Source organism: Chlamydotis macqueenii, chromosome 2, assembly GCF_036417535.1.
Source record: "Chlamydotis macqueenii isolate bChlMac1 chromosome 2, bChlMac1.mat, whole genome shotgun sequence".
Lineage (NCBI taxonomy): Eukaryota > Metazoa > Chordata > Aves > Otidiformes > Otididae > Chlamydotis > Chlamydotis macqueenii.
The window spans coordinates 2,752,199-2,770,241 of record NC_141557.1 but is presented as its reverse complement, the minus strand read 5'-3'; the positions used below and the strand labels follow the sequence as shown (position 1 = coordinate 2,770,241).

At 53.7% G+C, this 18,043-nt stretch overlaps 1 protein-coding gene across 1 annotated transcript; it reads right to left on the bottom strand.

The window, feature by feature from the left end:
* Positions 1–2,569: 2,569 nt before the first annotated feature.
* HHATL (hedgehog acyltransferase like) lies at positions 2,570–17,935 on the bottom strand. Its single transcript, XM_086741579.1, has 12 exons — positions 17,671–17,935; positions 15,314–15,460; positions 14,713–14,780; positions 14,226–14,339; positions 13,882–14,076; positions 12,948–13,157; positions 9,398–9,569; positions 8,286–8,430; positions 7,862–7,897; positions 6,920–7,121; positions 5,610–5,751; positions 2,570–4,387 (listed from the first exon to the last, which is right to left on the bottom strand). The coding sequence occupies exons 2-12, from the start codon at positions 15,417–15,419 to the stop codon at positions 4,266–4,268; spliced, it is 1,512 nt and encodes a 503-aa protein (XP_086597705.1). The 5' UTR covers positions 15,420–15,460; positions 17,671–17,935; the 3' UTR covers positions 2,570–4,265.
* Positions 17,936–18,043: the final 108 nt, after the last annotated feature.

Below are 18,043 nucleotides of genomic sequence, written 5' to 3'. Positions count from 1 at the left end.
GAAGCCCTTTTGTACTGGTGAGGTTCCAGCAGCATCTGGGAGGGATCGGTATAGCAGGGAAATAATCACGAGCTGTTTTCGGAGCTCACATCATAAGCTCTTCTTCTGTTCGGCTCATCAGGTGACGAGCGCTGATCTTTGAACTGGGTCGAACTTCTGAAATGTTTCTCTGCTCCCAGACATCTGGGGCTGGACCACCCCATCCTCCCCTCTCCCCTCCCTCTGCGTTAGATCTGCACTTTCCCAAGTTTAATCCCGCCTTGTCGTGCTACCGGCGGGGATTTTTCCCCTCCACTGCCTTTAATCTCCCTTGAGCCCTGGCTTGTTTTTCTTTTCGCTGTGCCGTTCGGCGAGGTTTGCTTCCACATTCCCCACATCACGAGGCGCCGCGGCGAAAACGCAGCTGCAGCCCATCCCTTCCCAGAGGAGCTCCCCACCGACTGTGGTGGGTCTGTGGCTTCTCCCAGGTTTGTGATCCATCCAGGGAAAGAGCACTGTGCTGGTCTCAAACCTTCTCTGGGGTCTCCATTTGCTTCAGCGGCTTTGCACAGCAGCTGGATCGACTCCGAGGGTTGGGGAAGCAGCCCTGGTTTTTTTTTCAAGAGCACTGTCTCCTCGGTGCACCGTGTCGTTTAGGTTCCCTACAAGCATGGGGATAGACGAGTATCTCTGGGGATGGTTCACTGCCCTCAATTTAGATGTTTACACAAGATGAGACAACTCTGATGTCCATCTGTCCCCATTCATTCCACAGTTCAAACCATGAATTCAGACTAGACACCCTTAACAGTTCCTCGCAGCGGCTTGTGGCTCCTGCCTTTTGTTTCCACCATTTTTGCTCTCGGTTCAATACAGCAGCATCCACCCCAAGCCCTGCCGTCAAAATGGGCGTAGATCACAAATGACGTCAACCCTGACCTCAGATGGTCTGTAAACCCCCCCCCCGGCTCCTGAGCACGGGTGCATTCAGCTCAGGTAAGGGTGGTTCGGCCCTAAACAAGTTTCTCCCACAGCCTGGTGGGACGGAGGGTTGACTGGCCATTGGCATTTTATTTATGCACAGGGAAGTCAACAGGATTTTGGGGGATTTGGTCTGAGCCTTGCAGCCCTGGAGAGCCAAGGCCACATCTAATAGCTACAGGAGGCTGTTCTCTGATGATAGCAGTGGAATCTGGGGCAGACATCAATTCTGAGCCCTCCACAACCGGTATCTCTGGTAGAGGCTAAGTCAGTTATTATGTGTGTCTCTAAGTGGGCAACAGCCCCACCCACGACACGGGAGTGGGTGAGGATACATGGAAAGCATCCCAAGGGAATGCTATGTAGCAGGATCGCTCCCTCCCGTACAAAATTTTAGAGCAAGAAAGGCAAATGCAGGAATTACAACCAGGTCAGGCTGAACAAGAAATGGTCCAGTGTAGGGCTGTTAACTGGGGTTTGTAGTTGCAATGAAGAATTGCTTTTCTCGGTTTCTCGGGTGAGTTTTACCAACAGGCAGGCAATGACCAGATCAGCCAAGACGCTCTTCTCCAGGAGAGAGACAAGCCGCTGGTAAATCCCGTTCCACAGAGGCAAAAGCTGAGGCTGAGGGTCTCCTGCGCTCGGCTGAGACAGACAGCAGCACTTGGGTGCTGCTGGCCCACTGGACCTCCTGGGCTTGTCCCAGCTGATGGGACAACTCCAGGCAAAGGGGAGCAAAGCCCAAGTTCTCCCATGAACTGTCTCTCTAATAAATCCCTCGCTCAGTTGATGTCTAAGATTAGCTCCTTCTGGCAGCTCTAGCAGATGCAGCTGCTGGGTAAATTTAGATCCTTAGTGAATGGGTTATTTTTCTCTCCCGGAGCATCCAAGTCAGGAGGGCAGCGCAGAGTCATTTGGCTTTGCCGTGTGAGTCACCCACTTCGGCATCGGGAGGGAGGTGGGTGACTCTATTTGTCCCCCTGGGCAGCCAAGGACCTGAGCTGAGCCACACACAAAGAGACAGCCCTTGGGCTCAGCAGCTCAGGGTGGCTTCAGCTGTCTGAGGACACCCATATGGAGAAGAGCTGAATTTTACCCTGGAAGGAAGCACATCATGCCATAGCACACCATGTTTTGGTGGTAAAGAGTAAATCTGAAATAATGGTGATGCCAAGAAACGTCTACCAAAGCTCCAGAGCAGACCTGTGTTAAAAAGAGATGCACTTGGCAGCTAAAGGGGTTCTGGGGATGTGACTAGAGATGCCACCAAGGCCCAATACTTGCCCTTACTGCCAACATTTTTGGTTAGGCTTCCAGAAATAAAACCAACATGGCTTCTAACTCAAAAACTACACGGATGACAGTTTGATTGTGGTAGGCTTGTGATATTTCACCAGTACGAAGATGGAGCAGCAGCAGCCAAACCTCCAATCTGGTGATGCCACCAAGGTGGGTTTCTGGTAAACTCAACAATGTCTTGTGTCACCATTAGGCGTGGGAGGTGAGGACCTGCAAGCAGATCCTTGTGTGTCTCAGCTCTGATGGCAGGGCATTGCCCAGGGTGTCACCTCCGTTACAGAGGCGTAACAGTGACGAGTGGCAGGCTCCATAGATGTCCAACATTTATTTGCTACATAAATAAATGACACTTATCAGAGACTTCACAAATTCCTTTGGCAGAGCTGAAAGCTGGCTAGGAACCAATCTTGTTTCATCCACAGAGAAGCCAGAATACACCAGCGCCAAGCGCCTTGACCCACAGCGCAAAGTGGTCCAGATTCTGCCCTCACCAAACATCAACGTAACTCAGACATAAGGCCACTGAAAGTTACTCTAAAGTGCAAGAGAGGCAGAGCTATTTTTTCAGCTATTAACCCACCTTTTCCCCAAGGCACCATGTTTCACATATGTGCATTTATTCAGTGCACTCCCTACGCAGTGTCCCAAAGTCTACTTCTCCAAGGAGGCTATCATGGGCTTTTCCTCCACCACCCAGCCCCAAGTCGCTGCCTTTCATCCGGGGTCTTTCTCCTTTGGTTGGGTATATGTGTGTGTGTGCTCATTCAGCCACGCGGTCACGGGCTTAGGCTGCGTGCACCAAAGTCAGTTGAGTAAAGGGATGGATGGCTGGAGATGAGCAAGAGTTGGCTACAGCATCTTCTGTGTTCCTCAGCCATGGGCAGGAATGTGAGCTTGAACCTTTGTCCACGGTGTACAAAAAACATGAGTGGGATTTAGTTTGGGTCCCAGGATACGTATCGCAGCAGGACAGTTGTGGTGGCCACATCGGTCTCAGACCTAGCAGTGGAGGTCCATTTGGGTCTGAGTTGGGGCCTGGGGACCAAGCAGTTGTGGGCCACGTGTTGTATTTCTTCAGCGTGCGCTCTCCCCAGGCGACCTGTACACGATGCGCGATGGCTGTGAAGCAGGCATGGCTCCCGCGCTCTCATTAACTGCGCCTGATGTTGGCACTAAATCATTTTTTCAAGATGTTTAGCACAAAACAGAAGAAATTTGTTGTGCAGAGAGTTTGAGATTGTAACAGCTATCACTTTGCACCGCTGACAGTGGTGGGGAGATAATTACTCTTCAATGTGCCATTCCTGGTCCTCCTTCCCTTTGCTATCAACACTATTTATTTATTTATAAACACTGTCCTATTTATTTATTGGCCTCTTGGTAGGTATGGATGGTGCTGAGCCATTCCATAGTCCTTGCTGGACAACCATAGATGCCAAGTACTTGGTAGTGGATGCTGACCATCTCTTTTAGTGAAAGAAACATGGGATGCTTGGGCTGGAAGTGACCTGGAGATGGTTTGCTCAGAGCAGGCTCAGCACCAGCCTTTCCCTTTCTCATAGTTGTGTGTCTGGCCAACCCTAAAACCTCCAGCTATGGGACTTGGAGAGTCTCCTCTGGCCGACATGGGCTATAAGTCCTGTGGAACAGCCAAGTGCTGGTGGACTAAGCGTTATGGGAAGCAGGGAGTGAAATCTCCAGGCCTGGACAATGTCAGAGGGTCAGAAAAATGATGGGGATGGCTCTTTCTGGCATCAAAGAAGTGTCCTGGGAGCCTACCTCAGCAGTCTGCCAAGCACAGGGAGCCTGCGAAACGCCCATTGTGCCTTATACAACATCTTTCCTGCAGCAAGGGGGTGACCTCCACCTTCCAGGTGACTTCTACACAGGTGATCTACAGCAGTCTGATTGTTAGGAGTGCTTGGAGAGCCCCTGCCAGTGGCTGGCCTGGCAGCGGTTGCTGAAAGGGAGAGGAGGTTTTGGGACAAGCCTGCCGATGCCTCCCTCTACTCCGCCTTTGCTTTGTCACCCTTCTCCTCCTCGATGGCCAGGACGCGCTCACGCTCTTTGATCAGCTGCACTCCGCAGTAGGTGATGAACCAGATGGACAAGGTGCTGACAGGGAAACCTAGAAGATGGAGGGAGACATGGTCATCTCAGTGTGGCTGCTTGCCTCATGAGGACATCTCTTCTCTAGCACTGCTGCCTCTAGGGTGGATTTGGGAGGTCCCACAAGTTCATGATGGCCAACAATATTTTCCACTGTGGATCCAGCCCTACAGCTTCACTGAGAGAAGAGAGAAATTCCCAGGATCATATTTGAGATGAAGTGGTGCCTGCACCCACCAAGACACTATGGACTGTGGCTAACGTGGGAACACGCTGGAGTGGCTCTGAGCACTCTCTTACTCCCAAAACTCATTCTGCCCCCCAAGTTCAGACTTGGTGGTCAACTTTCTGCCCATTCAACCTGCCCATATCCATTGTTGTTCAGCACTGTATTCTTCTGGCAGCTTTGTGCCCCACTGATGCTGAGGATCAACCCCAGCCTTGTCCCGTACCTGGTGGGGACACAATGCGCACCCAGGGAAACACATGTTTTTGTCACCCAGGTAAGCGACCGAGAGCCAGAAGCTCTCCTTCCATTCAGGAAGGGTCTGACGACATTCGTAACCATGAGTCTGGTATCCACAGCAGAGGGGAGACACAGCCTTTGTACCTTCAGAAACAAGACCTCTGAGATGAATCACGCAACCAGCAAAAGCCAGCTAGCTCAGTGGGCAGGCACTTCTGGCACACTGAGCCCAGAGTGTCACACTATCCATTTCCTACGCCAGTCTCATCCCAGAGAGGGAGAGCCTGATGGTTATTTATACCCTTGGCTGCTCAAGAAGACTTCAGAATAGTGCCACCATCCACTGATTAGAAGTGTACAGATAAGACTGTAGCACGAGTCACCTGTACCTGTCACCTTCAGGTTGACAGAGGAGTAACTGCTAAAGCAAAAGGAGGTGAGGTAGGACAAGTAAATCACTTTCTCCAGCAAGGAGACCGTTTCGCAGCCAGGGAGGGACTCAGCCCACCGTGGTGGGGTGCATGTGACCTTTGCATTGCTGCAAGGAGTCTGAATCACAGCGTCCCTGAGAGCTCACACGAGAAGGGTGGGAGCCAAGAAACCACTGCGTGCACCTTTTGCGTAAGAATTAAGCACACTGGGAGCAGCCAATGGCCAATGGCCATTGGCCATTTGGACCCAAGAGGACTCGAAAGTCCCAGTCCTCAGCTCCCCTACCAGTGTCCCTCCCATCAAGGCAAGTGTCCCTCAAGAAGGAAGGTTGGTAGCACCTTACCCGTCAGGAGGAGTCTCTTGGTCACCAGCAGTGCAAACTCCAGGCTGTTGAGGGCTAGGATGTTGTAGAGGACGATGGCCCAGAAATTTGCCGCCCCAAAAACCGCCCTAATCCGCCGAGACATGGCCGCTGACATTTTGGCCTGCAGAGGGGAGAGGAGCAGAGGGTGAGGAAAAACAAGGGTGTGAGGAAAGGGGATGCACTGGTCCTACTCCAACCAAACTCCAGCTGGAATTCCAGAGGGGTAGGCAAAAGTTAGAGTTGTCTTTGGGATGAAGAAACATAAGGATGAGGTAAAACTTCTGCTCTGCTGCTGGACTCAGATGCATTTGGGACTCTGGACTGGTGTTTCAAGGTTCTATGGACAGGAGCAAGATGTCACACATGGTTTCATGCTAATTGGGATGGCTGAGTACTGCGTTCTTCATCTGCTGCCTTGGGTAAGCCGTTCCTCAAGGCAGATGAACGCTGTTGTATACCACGCTCATCATCAGCCCGATGTGCAAATCACTCCTAGCTCCTGGTAGACATTGTTTTCTTAGGAAATAAAAAAAAATAAATATTAAAACTAGTGACAGCAGCAGAGTGAAATTGTCATTGGCACATAATCCTCAGGAGCAGCTGCTGCGAGTGGAGCGGAGAAGTGGTTTACAGCAATCTTCAAAGAGCAGGATGAATCCCCAGGCCACTCAGTGCTGAGAGTTGCGGTGCCCCAGGGAAGGAGATTTCACCACCTGCGAGTGCTGTAATCTGATTAGAAGTTCAACGAGGAGAGCAAACAGGAGGGTTGCTCTACAAAGTCTTCATTCAAAAGAGGTCTTTACTGAACCAGTTTAGGATCTCCAGACTTCACGTTGGGCAAAACAAATAATAACGTGTGGTACTTTGATGCCTTGTTGGGGCTGCATTCCTGGTTCTCTTGGACCTCTGTTTTCCCTCTGAAAGCTCCATACCCAACCTAAATTTCTCATGAAGCATCATAGGGGCAGGTGGGAATTTGTTCTGGGGGGGTGAAAGTGCATAAAATGAAGGGGTACGGAGCACCAGGACCATGCTTCTCTTGCACAGCTGAGTAGCTGATCACAAGGACACTAAAGGCCACAGGAGAGAACTTCAGGTCTCCAGGCAGGAGGCTTGGACATGGAGCTATGCAGCATCATCAGGGATGTTGCTCTTCAGTCTCAGCTGAAAATGGATCTGATTTGCATAAACAAGTTTGAGCTCTGTACAATCATGGACATTTTCCAGGAGTAGAGTTTGCCCCCAGACTCACTGATCTTCCCCCATCCCCTTACAGCCCAGCTCCTCACCTCCAGTTTGGCAAAACGCTCCTGCTGGAAGAACTTCTGCACCCAGAGCTCAAAGTTGAGGCCAAAGCAGTTGAAGACAGACCAGATGTAAACGATCTCACAGGGTCCCAGCCACAGGGTGGTGACGGCAAAGGTGGCGGTGGTGGCCATGAGCTCCTTCATGATGTTGTCATGGTTCTCTCCAATGTGGTCATACACGTACCTAATGGCCAAGGACAGCAGTGAGTGCTACTCATAGTCAAGGAGACCCCTCTGGAGCCCCTTCTCCCACACTTGCCCACCTCAACCAGGTCAATCTACAGCACCCCAATGAGAAAGCAGGGATGTTTTGGCTGACACGTTCTAGCAATAAACTGATTTTCTCTACAGTCCAGCTGCTTGTGGCTTGTGTTCCTTGCAAACCTATGGCTCCTTCAGGACAAAATACCACCCTTTCCTCCTCTTGCAGGTAAAGGGTTGATAAACCATGGGGATCTGTAGGGCCACAGGCTCTCTCAGACTTGCTGGTACAGAGGATTTCATCAAAGAGCAGCCACCACCTTCAGTACAGGTTTGCTGGTGTTACTCGTGGCTGAAGAGAGCTGAAGGGCTGAGGGAGGTGTAGGCGGACGTCAGGCCACACTTGTTACCCAGAATATGAGAGACCTGGGCTCAATTCTCCGTTCCTCCTGGTCGAATATGAACCTGACTCTTCTTCCCTTGAGGGAACGCTAAACCCACCAGACTTAAAGAGACTTGTGGGACAGGGCTTTCTTATTCCCAACTTTGCGGGGGGTTGTTGCACTTTGTGGTGATTAATTCAGTGGTCTTAAGGATAAACAGACGAAATACGACTCCACAGGGGGAATGACCCAGAAGAGAGGACACCTCAGCTTTGGGATGAACAGCATCATGAAAGGGAAGACCCTGAACCAGACTGGAAATAGTTGATTAGACACTTACTTGCACAGCCAGTCATTAATCCCTCTGTCAAAATGCCTGAAACGCAGACGATAAAAAACATGTTAAGACACACAGTGTAACGACACCCTTCCACGCAGCACTCAGCCAGATATGGCACCCAATCCCCTGGCGAGGTACATCTTGAACCCTGTTGACAGCAGTTCTCCATGCTCCTTCCATGAACAGGTCCCACCATCGACGTGGCTGTAACCTCTCTCCTTATCTATTGCTTCCTGCCCAAGAATATTTCCCTGGGCCATGACAAGGTCTAGACTACAGGTCTAGTGTAGACTGTTCAGTGTAGTTAGTCTCCAACTTATAGGCCAGCTGCCCAGAAGCTCAGCCCGGACCTCCACCCTGCCATTCACATTTTGTTCAGGTCCAAGATGCCACCTCTCTTTGTTGATGCATGTGGGGTACTCACGTTTCTGCAAAGACATAGAGCATGGTGATGCATTTTGGGGGCTGGGGTGGGTCCAAGTGGTCCAGTCTGGCGATGGTGTTGATGACCCCAAACATGACAGCAGCTTTCACCCAGTCGTACACCAAATTGGAGTAGGCTAAGCCAGCTGGAGCAAAAATGAGAGTCAAGCAGGTCAAGAGGAGCACAAGTGGCTTTTCTCCAGACCTCCAGCTGCCACTCTGGAGAGACATGGGACTTCTCCAACCCCGTGTGCCTCTGTGTGGATGTCAGATACCCTATGACATCTCAAATGCTGCCATCAGGTGCATATTTGGCCAGGTGAAATCCTCCATCCAGCTGCTAGCTGGATGCCAGCACTGCTACCGCTACCCATCCCAGGAGTTTGGCTTCTGGTGGTCCCTGGCCCAGCCCTGCTCAGAACACAGCCAATGTTGAATAGAGAAGAGGTTGCTCTGGACCTTGTCCATTTAAGCATTGAATATCTCTATTTCTGGAGATTCTCTAACCCCTCTGGGCCTCTGTTTCAATGTTCGACCACGCTAAGAAAAAAAAAAAAAATCCTTACATGCAATCCCACTCTGTCTTCCTGCAGCTTGTTTGCTGTGCACTGCTTCTTCCCTGCCAGCCTCCAAGAAGAGTCCATCTTCTCTACAACCCTTCTTTAGGCAGCTGAAGACACCAGCTACAACTCCCCTGAGCTGCTCTCTTACAGCCTGTGCCCTGTGGCCATTTCAGTGGCTCACAAACACCCGTAATGGGTGGCCACCTGCGAAGGCATCTGAGATACCCTAGATGTGCCTCTTGGAACAGCATGGGGTTGATTTTTAAAGGTTCTGAGCTCCCTTCCAGTCCAGACAAAGGCAATGGGAATGTTTTGGTGCTTAGCCTCTTAAACTCCGAGCCAAACAATTTACTCCAGGACCCTACGAGGATGTCAAACTAATGCCATCCAACAGACCCCAGCTTTGTGCTTTGTCAGTGGGAAGAAGGGGGGCTTTACCCAACATAGGCCTCGATGAGGCCTCTCAGTGGAGGTGGATGGAGATCTGAATCACTCACCACTGCCTTGAAGCCGAGTACCGGTGTGAGCATGTCCAAGCACGGCCACTCACCCAAGGACCAGTCCGAGAGGCGGTTCATGAACTTCAGGTCAGAAGGAAGAGTGAGGATGTAGAAGAAGTGGAAGAAGATGTCCACAGCAATGATGGCCCCCACGTGAAGGAGAGCATGGACCCGGATATTCCTCATCTCGTCATCTTTGCGTCTCAGCTCTCGGGTGCTCACCTGCCAGGATGGCAAACCAGGAAGCGGTTAAGCGGAGAGATAGGATGGGCAGCATGTTCCTCCATCTGGAGAAACAGTCAAGGTCCAAACGGGGACTCAATGCTCTCCTTTAGAAATCACACTATGGACTACGTTCTCCAACTCTCCGTTGATTAAGGAAGACTCAAAGGACTAGCTCAGGTGGACACATCCACAGGGAGCGGGACATGTCCCACCCATGGCATCCCTCCAGCACCTCCTCCTCAGTGCTGAGAATGGCAGCAATGTCTCTCCTGGATCGCCCTCCTAGCAGAGGCTGTTCCCATCTCTGGGGTTTCCAACAGAGCAGGGACATGGCGTGACGCAGCAGTGACAGGTCTGGCTGTACCTAAGGGACCCTGGGTGGGGTGAAAACCATACCAACCAGGGAGCTGGGGTTTATGCTCTTTCTGCAGGGACATGCTCAGAAAGTCAACGTTGCTTAAGGGTGGCCCATGGCATAGGTGGCTAGAGGGGAGAAAATGCCCGTACCCATCACATCGACAAGATGCCACAGCCTGTAGGGAATGACATCTGCATGCCCAGGAGAGGCTGGAGTCCCACCTGACAGCTCTGCCAGGGCCAGATGCATATTTTTGGCTGGGACCGTTTGGGAGGAGGAAGAGAAGGATGACTGATGGTTTCTGGAGCTTCTGCTGCAGACACCTGCTGTAGATAAGAGGGAGAGCTGCTTGAGGGGCCATCCCTAATCAGTTGGGATCTGATCAACGGGGATTTTGTCTCTGCTGTGTCTTGTACAAACAGGGGCCAGGCTTTGCCCCCAGGAGCTGTCACATCTCTGGCCATTGTGATATAAAAATCATCAGAGCAAGCTTTCAGGATTACACTGGGCAGACCAATGTCCTCGCTTCCCCGCACTGCTGTAAAAATCGCTGCTGTATTCAAAATCCTCTTACGTTTATTACTTTCCCTTTATTCCCCGTGCGAGGTGGGAGCTCTCTCAACGTAATCCGCAGGCTGCTGCGCCAGCCCCGTCGTCAAATCCAGATGATTCCTCAGAATTAAAGCCTTTGCCAGATTTTTTTTTTGTGTGTGTGCGTCTGTTACATGCCAAGTGCTTTAAGGATACAGAGAGGCTGCTGGACCTTGAGCTGGAGGAGAAGCTGAGGGACGACAGGGTCTGGCACGGAGGTGTGTGGGGACACGGACCCCACCTTTCATAGAATTGTTTAGGTTGGAAAAGACCTTTAAGCTCATCGAGTCCAACCGTTAACACAACACTGCCAAGTCCACCACTAAACCATGTCCCTAAGCACCACATCTATGTGTCTTTTAGATATCTCCAGGGCTGGTGACTCAATCACTTCCCTGGGCAGCCTGTTCCAATGCTTGACAACCCTTTCAGTGAAGAAACTTCTCCAAATATCCTATCTAAACCTCTCCTGGCGCAACTTGAGGTTGTTTCCTCTCGTCCTCATGTCTGCGTGTGGTGGCAGCACTCTGCCACCATCCCCTTGGGACCAGGGCTGTGTTCCCCACACCTGAGACCTACAGAAGTGAATTTGTTCCCTCGATGCAGGTAAGGAAGATGCTTTTCAGCTGGAATGGGGCTGGCCAAGCCCTGGTACAGATGAGTTCCAACCACATGTCGAGGTGCAAGGGCTCCACCAGGACGTAGCACCAGTAAAAGCCAAAGAGACAGGTCCGTTCCCTAACTGGGCCATACATCCCACCCTGGGGAAGGGACTCCATCTGCCTGTCCCATAACTGGTGTTGGGCAATTAGGAATTCACCTCTGCCAGCAGCTGCAGCTCCAGCAGTGCAGGGGGGGCATCTAGCCAGGAGATGGCAGTGGTGGCCAGGCCAAGACCGGACCCCTGGCTGGGGCAGGGGAAAGGGGTTGGGGACTTGCTCCTTGTGCTTTTGAGGTGAGGGTTTTAAGGAGCAGAGAGGGGAATTGCTCATTAAGTCGCTATAAACATCATGGTTTGGGGCTGTGCAAAAGGAACAGGACCCTCCAGATCAAGCCTTGTAGGGGTGGTGGGAGTTCAGGTCTTGGAGACACCATGCCCTGGTTTATAGGGACACTGGCTGCAGTGTTAGAAGAAGCCAGGGTTGCCCATCTCATAGGAAGACTGAGGGAAATTGGGGGAGGAAGAGGAACACAGGGTGAGGAAGGCAGCCCCGGGCACTGCATCCTCTCCAGAGGGGCTCGGCCAGTGCCCCAAGAGAACGAACTGGCAAGGAGTAAGGCTTGGATCAGGGCTCATCGTGCACACCGAAGGAAACAAGACCAGTGTAAACCCTTTCTTAGGCAACCAGTACCAGCCCAGTGTTGGGCTGAGCGGGTCTTCGGTCTCCTCCTTAGCAGGGAGGCTCTGGCTGCTCTCCCTGGCCCTGGGCTGCTTTTTCTTCGGAATTCACAAATGTTTTTCCAAAATATTCTTGCACCCAGACATCATTTGGGGTCCAAAATGTCAATGTAGTTCTTCTTCTTTAGAAGGAAACAGAGGGGTGGTGGCAACCCTTCCCAGCATCATTGCTGACCAAGCAAGAAGTCCCTCCCTTAGCAAGCAGTATCAGTTTGCTTTGATGACCAAGGTTGATCATTGGTGTAAGAGGGTGTTGAGATGGGAAGAGTGAGGACGGAGAGAGCACTGATGTTTTGCTTGATCTCTGGTTGTGAAATAGCCCCAGAGGTTGGGTTGTCCCAGCCCAGGCTTCTGCTGATGTTTTCCTGTGCTGTTTGGAGTCTGCTCTTCAAAAAGGGACCTTGGTTGTGTGTGAAACAGAGAAAGACTTGAGGCACCAGGGTATTTCATGGAGAGCAGAGGAAGCCCCTGGACTGAGGTTGCTGAAACACAACCTTCCATCAAATCTTACTTGTTTCTAGAGAAATAACTTCATCTTAAAACACAGAGACCATCCCCAGATACTCGTGCTCCTTGGGTGAACCAGCAGAATGGAAATGTGAGACTGCCCTTGCTGTCACGGCCACCAGCATGCAGAGGTCCCACAGATGGGCACCACATGTCTGGCTCTCACCATGGCCTCCCGGCTCCGCATGGAGCTGCTGGGGTGACAGCACATGGAAGCAGTGAGCAAGAACGTGAATTGAACTCTCCTTTCCTCGTCACAGCGTGATGCTTTCACCACAGTCTTCCTTCTGAACTGATGGGTGGAAATGGCCAAAATCCCAAAAGGGAAGGACAAAATCCATCAGTTTACGCCACTCATCCCCAAAATCACGACATCATTATGCAGCCCAGACTATGGCCACAGACTCTAGGTGACCACAAGAAGCTCTATGACCATTTGCACCTTCACTGTAGCGAAAGGTGGGGTTTTGTAGGTATTAAACTGAAGCAGAAAGCACAGCCTCACCTCAGGAGCGCTCACCTGGGCATGGAACTGGTCAAACGTCATGACAGGCCCGAAGAAGAAGAAGGGGAGGTAGAAGTTGTATTTGAGGAGGTCAAAGATGGAGTAGATGCCCTCTTTCCTCTCGGAGCTCTCGAGTGCAAAGCTCATGCAGCGCATGATGGTGAAGCCACTTCCTCCATAGAAGAGGACATCTTGAAGATCAAAAGCTCCCGTTACAAACCCGCTCTGGATGAGAAACGGAGAGTTACCACCAGGAATGTGGTGTCACTTGTGTGCTCCCTTGCTTTGTGGGGGACATCACTCCTAGGGCAACAGGAAAAGCCTCTGACTATGCTCCAACACCCGTTGTTCCCGGAGCTAACGAGCCTGGCTGTTGGAAGGAGAAAACCGGGGCTCGATTTCCTAGCTGGCTCCTGCACCCCGGAGGAACCAGGATGGGGTAGATCCTCTTGGTCGTGTCTTCATCAAGCAGCTGTGGGCCATGCAGGCTTTGGTCTGGGGTGGGAATGTCACCCTGTCACAGGGACATAACCCTCTCCAGGGGGTGAAGGAAAGGCAGCACAACCCTGATGGAGAGGGTTCTAGAGGTAAGCAGCAGCCCTGTCCTTCAGAGGGAACTGAAGAGCTTTTTAAGGTCCTTCCTAGGCTTCTCTCCACCCACCAGTGAGATAAAGTCTTAACTGGGCAGAGATCTAAGCGGTAAGCATGGGCATCGCTGCGCCCATCCCAACACTGTGTTACAGGTGGGGAAACTGAGGCACAGGGCAGGAACACGTCTTGCCTTCTAACAAGTTGTTGCCTGAGGAACAAGGAGGACTCAACTGTCCTAAGCTCTGTCCCTGCAAGAAGCCACCAAAATGGGACACAGCCCCTGTGGAATTACTCCCAAGCTCAGCGGCACAGCAGTCCCCTCCCTCTCAAACCCCACGGGAGCTCTGACAGCACCTACCTGCCAGGAGCTGAACGGCTCCACCTTGAAGGAGGCGAGACAGCAAAGCCCGGCCACATAGCAGAGCCACCTCTGCTTGGCCAGCGCGACGGAGTAGAGGATGAGGCAGTGGGAGAGGATGATCATCAGGTAGACCAACCCCATGCTGCCCAGCACGGCCAGGATCCCATACAGCATGTACACCACAGCCCGGTGCTGCGAGAAGAGAGCGGCCCCAACCCTTGGTCAGCTTGGTGAAAGCCCCAACCCTGCTCCCACCAGCCTAGAACATTCTCCAAGACCCCTCCATGGATCCCAGGTCACCTCGGTGCTTTCAAGGCCATCCCGCCACGTCCCTGACTCACCTGTGGCACCGTCATGGAGCAGATCTTCCCAAAGAGGACGTGTCCCGAGAGGGCGAAGATGATGACGTTCCTGAACGAGGTGAACCACATCACCCACTCGAAATCGGCCACATCCTGCGGAAGCAGCACCAGGTGCCTTACTGTCCCCGAGCCCTCGCATCCCTGCCCCAACACCCATCTGGAGGGGAAACCACACGATTTCCAAAGCCTTTTCTTCCCGTTTTCCACCCAAGGGCTCCCGAGCACTTAAGCTTGGTCATAAAACCCCAGGGGAGGCACGCGGACGTTGCTCGTCTCGGCGCGCACAAAGCAGACTGTCCGCTGCGCTGCAGGGCTGATATTTTCCTGACTATTTTAGGGAGAAAAATAAGAATCACGCGGACTTCACAAAAGCGTGTCAGCAAAGAAAAACCAGCTCTGCTTCTCCAGCGGTCAACACCGGCCCTGCCACCAGTAGCTGGAAAGACCAGGTCCTTCTTTCGCTTACCATCTTCCGGCCGAAGTAGTGCCAGCCCGGCTTTATGCCGTCCCGAAAAGCTTTTCTGTTCACGCTGTCTGCAAAAGAACCAGAGTGACGGGGAGAGGAACAGCTCTGGGAAACAGAGCCCGAGTTTCGGTAAGGTAGGGAGCCTTCCTCACCGCGATGACGAGCCATCATCCCAACAGTGCCTAATTCCCCTGGACAGCCGCAGGGGTTGGGAACCTCAACTAATTCCACACGACTTCCCAGCAAAGCCTTTTTGCAGTGCAAATCCCAGGGCTGATCCCGCGTAATTTTCAGTTATTTGGCCTTCCAGAGAAAAAAAAATTTGGGAAGCAGCCCCATGTAGGCAGGGCAGTTGCCTGTTTCGGGCACGGGCCGGAGAGCTGTGACGCGCCACGGCCTCTTGCCCCGACCCATGGAAACGGAGATCAGAAGGTAACCAGGCAAAAATCCTTCTTGATCCCTGGAAAGGATTCCCAGGCTGCTCTCCATGAAAATTAAAGCCAGGGATCTACTACTGGTAATGGGAACTGTAAAAGTATCCGCCTTGCATCCATCCTCCCTCTCTCCCTCCCTCCGGGGGGGACACGATGGGGAGCGTTACCTCTGGACGCTTCAAAGATCCCGCTCCCGCTGTACACCACGGCGCACGTCACCACGAGAGCGTAAAACCCCAGTTCGTAGCTGGGGAGCATGGTTTTAACCCCCATGGCGGCGGGTTACCGCCCCAGCCGGCGCGGGGGGTCCAGATCTGGGAAAGGGGAGGAGTGGGGGGGGGGGGGGGGGGGGAAATTAAAAAATAAAAAAAACAGGGATGAGAGCTCACATGCCCTCCTACCCCTCGAACACCCTAAATCGCTGCTGGTTCTCAGCAGCTCTGCTCTGTGGGCTTCACTGAAGGCTGGTAGCTGAAAGAAGATGATGGCATCACCTGGGGCGGAACCTTGGGACACAACTCAGGTGCAGGGGAGAGAAGCTGCTGCTGAGCCCTGCTGCAAAAACCCACCCAGGAGCCAGAATTTGGGGGCAGGTCAGCCAGGTGGTGCTGGTAAAGGGCTCTTTCCCAACGAGTTGTGTCCATCTCAATGTTCAGAGATGCTCTGGGACACCAGCTGCCCAGGGTGGGAACAGAGTAGAGTAGTTTGGGTTGGAAGGGACCTTCAAAGCCCATCCAGCCCAGCCCCCCTGCAAGGAGCAGGGACATCTCCAACCAACCTGAGATCAGGTTGCTCAGAGCCCCGTCCAACCTGGCCTTGAATGTTTACAGGGATGGGGCATCCAGCACCTCTCTGGGCAACCTGGGACAGTGCTTCACCACCTTCATTGTCAAAAATCTCTTCCTTATGAAGGCTGATATGGTCTCCCCAGTGCCTCCTCTTCTCCAGGCAGAACAGCCCCAGCTCTCCCAGCCTGTCCTCACAGCAGAGCTGCTCCAGCCCTCTCAGCATCTGCGTGGCCTCCTCTGGACCCTCTCCAACAGCTCCACGTCCTTCTGGTGTTGGGGTCTCCAGAACTGGACACAGTACTCCAGGTGGGGTCTCACCAGGGCAGAGTAGAGAGGAAGAATCCCCTCCCTCGCCCTGCTGCCCACGCTGCTAGGGACGCAGCCCAGGATGCGGTTGGCCTTCTCGGCTGCTGGTTCCTCCAGTGCATCTCTGATGTCTCCCCCCCAGTTCCTAACTGGATCCTTGGAGGGGGTCCAGGGTAGGGCATGAAGATGCCCATGCTGGATGGGATGGGATGGGATGGGATGGGATGGGATTCCCCTGCTGCTCACCTTCTCCTGGGGCTTTGCCCAACCTCGAGCTCTCTCGGGGCGGGGGGGAGGGCTCCTAAAGCCCCCAGGGTCCCAATCTGCTCCCAGTCGCACACCCCGCCCCGCCCTCCCCCAGCACGGCTGAGCCCCCCGGGCCGCTCTGCCCAGAGGGCTCGGGGGATGCCGGCGTTCAACCCCGCAATTAGCCCTGGGCTAATTACTCCTGCCGAGGCTAATTAACCCCGGAGCGACGCATCTTTCACAGCCCTTTCCCCCGCCCCCCCCGAGCTCTGCAGCCTCCCGCCCGCCCGCCCGGCAGCTGCTCAAAACGCAATTCAGGGCTGCGGGGGGGGGGCACCCCCCCCCGGCACTGCCACCCACGCGTGAACGGCCCCCGCGGGGGGGGGACCCCACGGGCACCCCTTGCCACGGCGCGGGGTGCTCTGAAGGGAATGAGGAGCGAAAATTTGGCTTTTAGGCAGCAGCCAAAGGCGACCCGGTCACCCTCTGCGGGATAATTTCTGGGGTTTAATTTTTTTTTTTTTTTTTTTTTTTTCTGGTCACTGAATTTTTTTAAGACCTCAGGAGGATCGCTAGCAGCGATGGAGGGGTGGAAAAAAAAAAAAAATTCCCGGTGGGAAGGACCCCTCTCCCCGGCTGGGCACAGCCCCGCGGTGGGGGGGGGGTGAGGTGCGGGGGTCGTGCGGGGCCGCTCTCCGGTGCGGAGCCGCTGCGGGCTGGCGCGCTGCCCCCTCCCTGCGCCCTTTTTTTCCTCCTTCCCACGCTTTTCAAGGCTTTTTTTTTTTTTTTTTTTCTTTTGGAGGGGGGCAAGGCCACCCCGCAAATAAGCCCGGGGGGGGGGGGCGTTTAATGGCCCCCAGTTGCCCCTGGGGACCCTGAGGTGGGCGAGGGGTGCTGGTAGGAGGGACCCCTCGGGCAATTTTAATTTTAACTCCTGATCGCTCCCGGGCTGCTGAGTCAGGTGCATGGGGGGCGGGGGGGGTCCCCCCAGCACAGCCCCCGCCCCCCCCAGCTCCGAGCCATCGTGGGGCAGCAGCATCGTTATCCCCCACCCCCCACTCCCCGACCCCCGTGGGAGCAGGCAGAGGTGCCCCAAACCCCTGGAGCTGCGGGATAAGGGTGTCACCACCCCCACCGTGCCCCCCCACCCACCCCCTCCCCCTCCATCCCTCCCCACTACTGACCTTGAGCCCCCGGACCGCGGGTGGGCGAGGGTGCGGGGGTCCAGGGTCCGGCACCGCGATGAGGGGGGGGGGGGCGGCAGGAGTGGGGAAAAGTAGGGGTGGGGGGGGAAGCGGTGGGAGGTTTTGGGGGCCGTTGGCTTGTCCTGCAGCACCTCTGAGGCCGGCTTGGGTTGGGGGGGTGGCCGGGCGTATTTTTGGGCTGCCGCCCCCCACCTTGCCAGTGGAAGAAGTTTGGCCGGGAGTGGAGCGGAGCAGGCGGGAGGTATTTTTTTTTTATTTCAGAGCAGCATTGCAGAGGGGGGCTGGTTCAGGAGCTGTCTGTCACGGCAGCTGCCGGAGAGGACCTGTGCTGGCTGCCAAAGCTGGCCCCGGG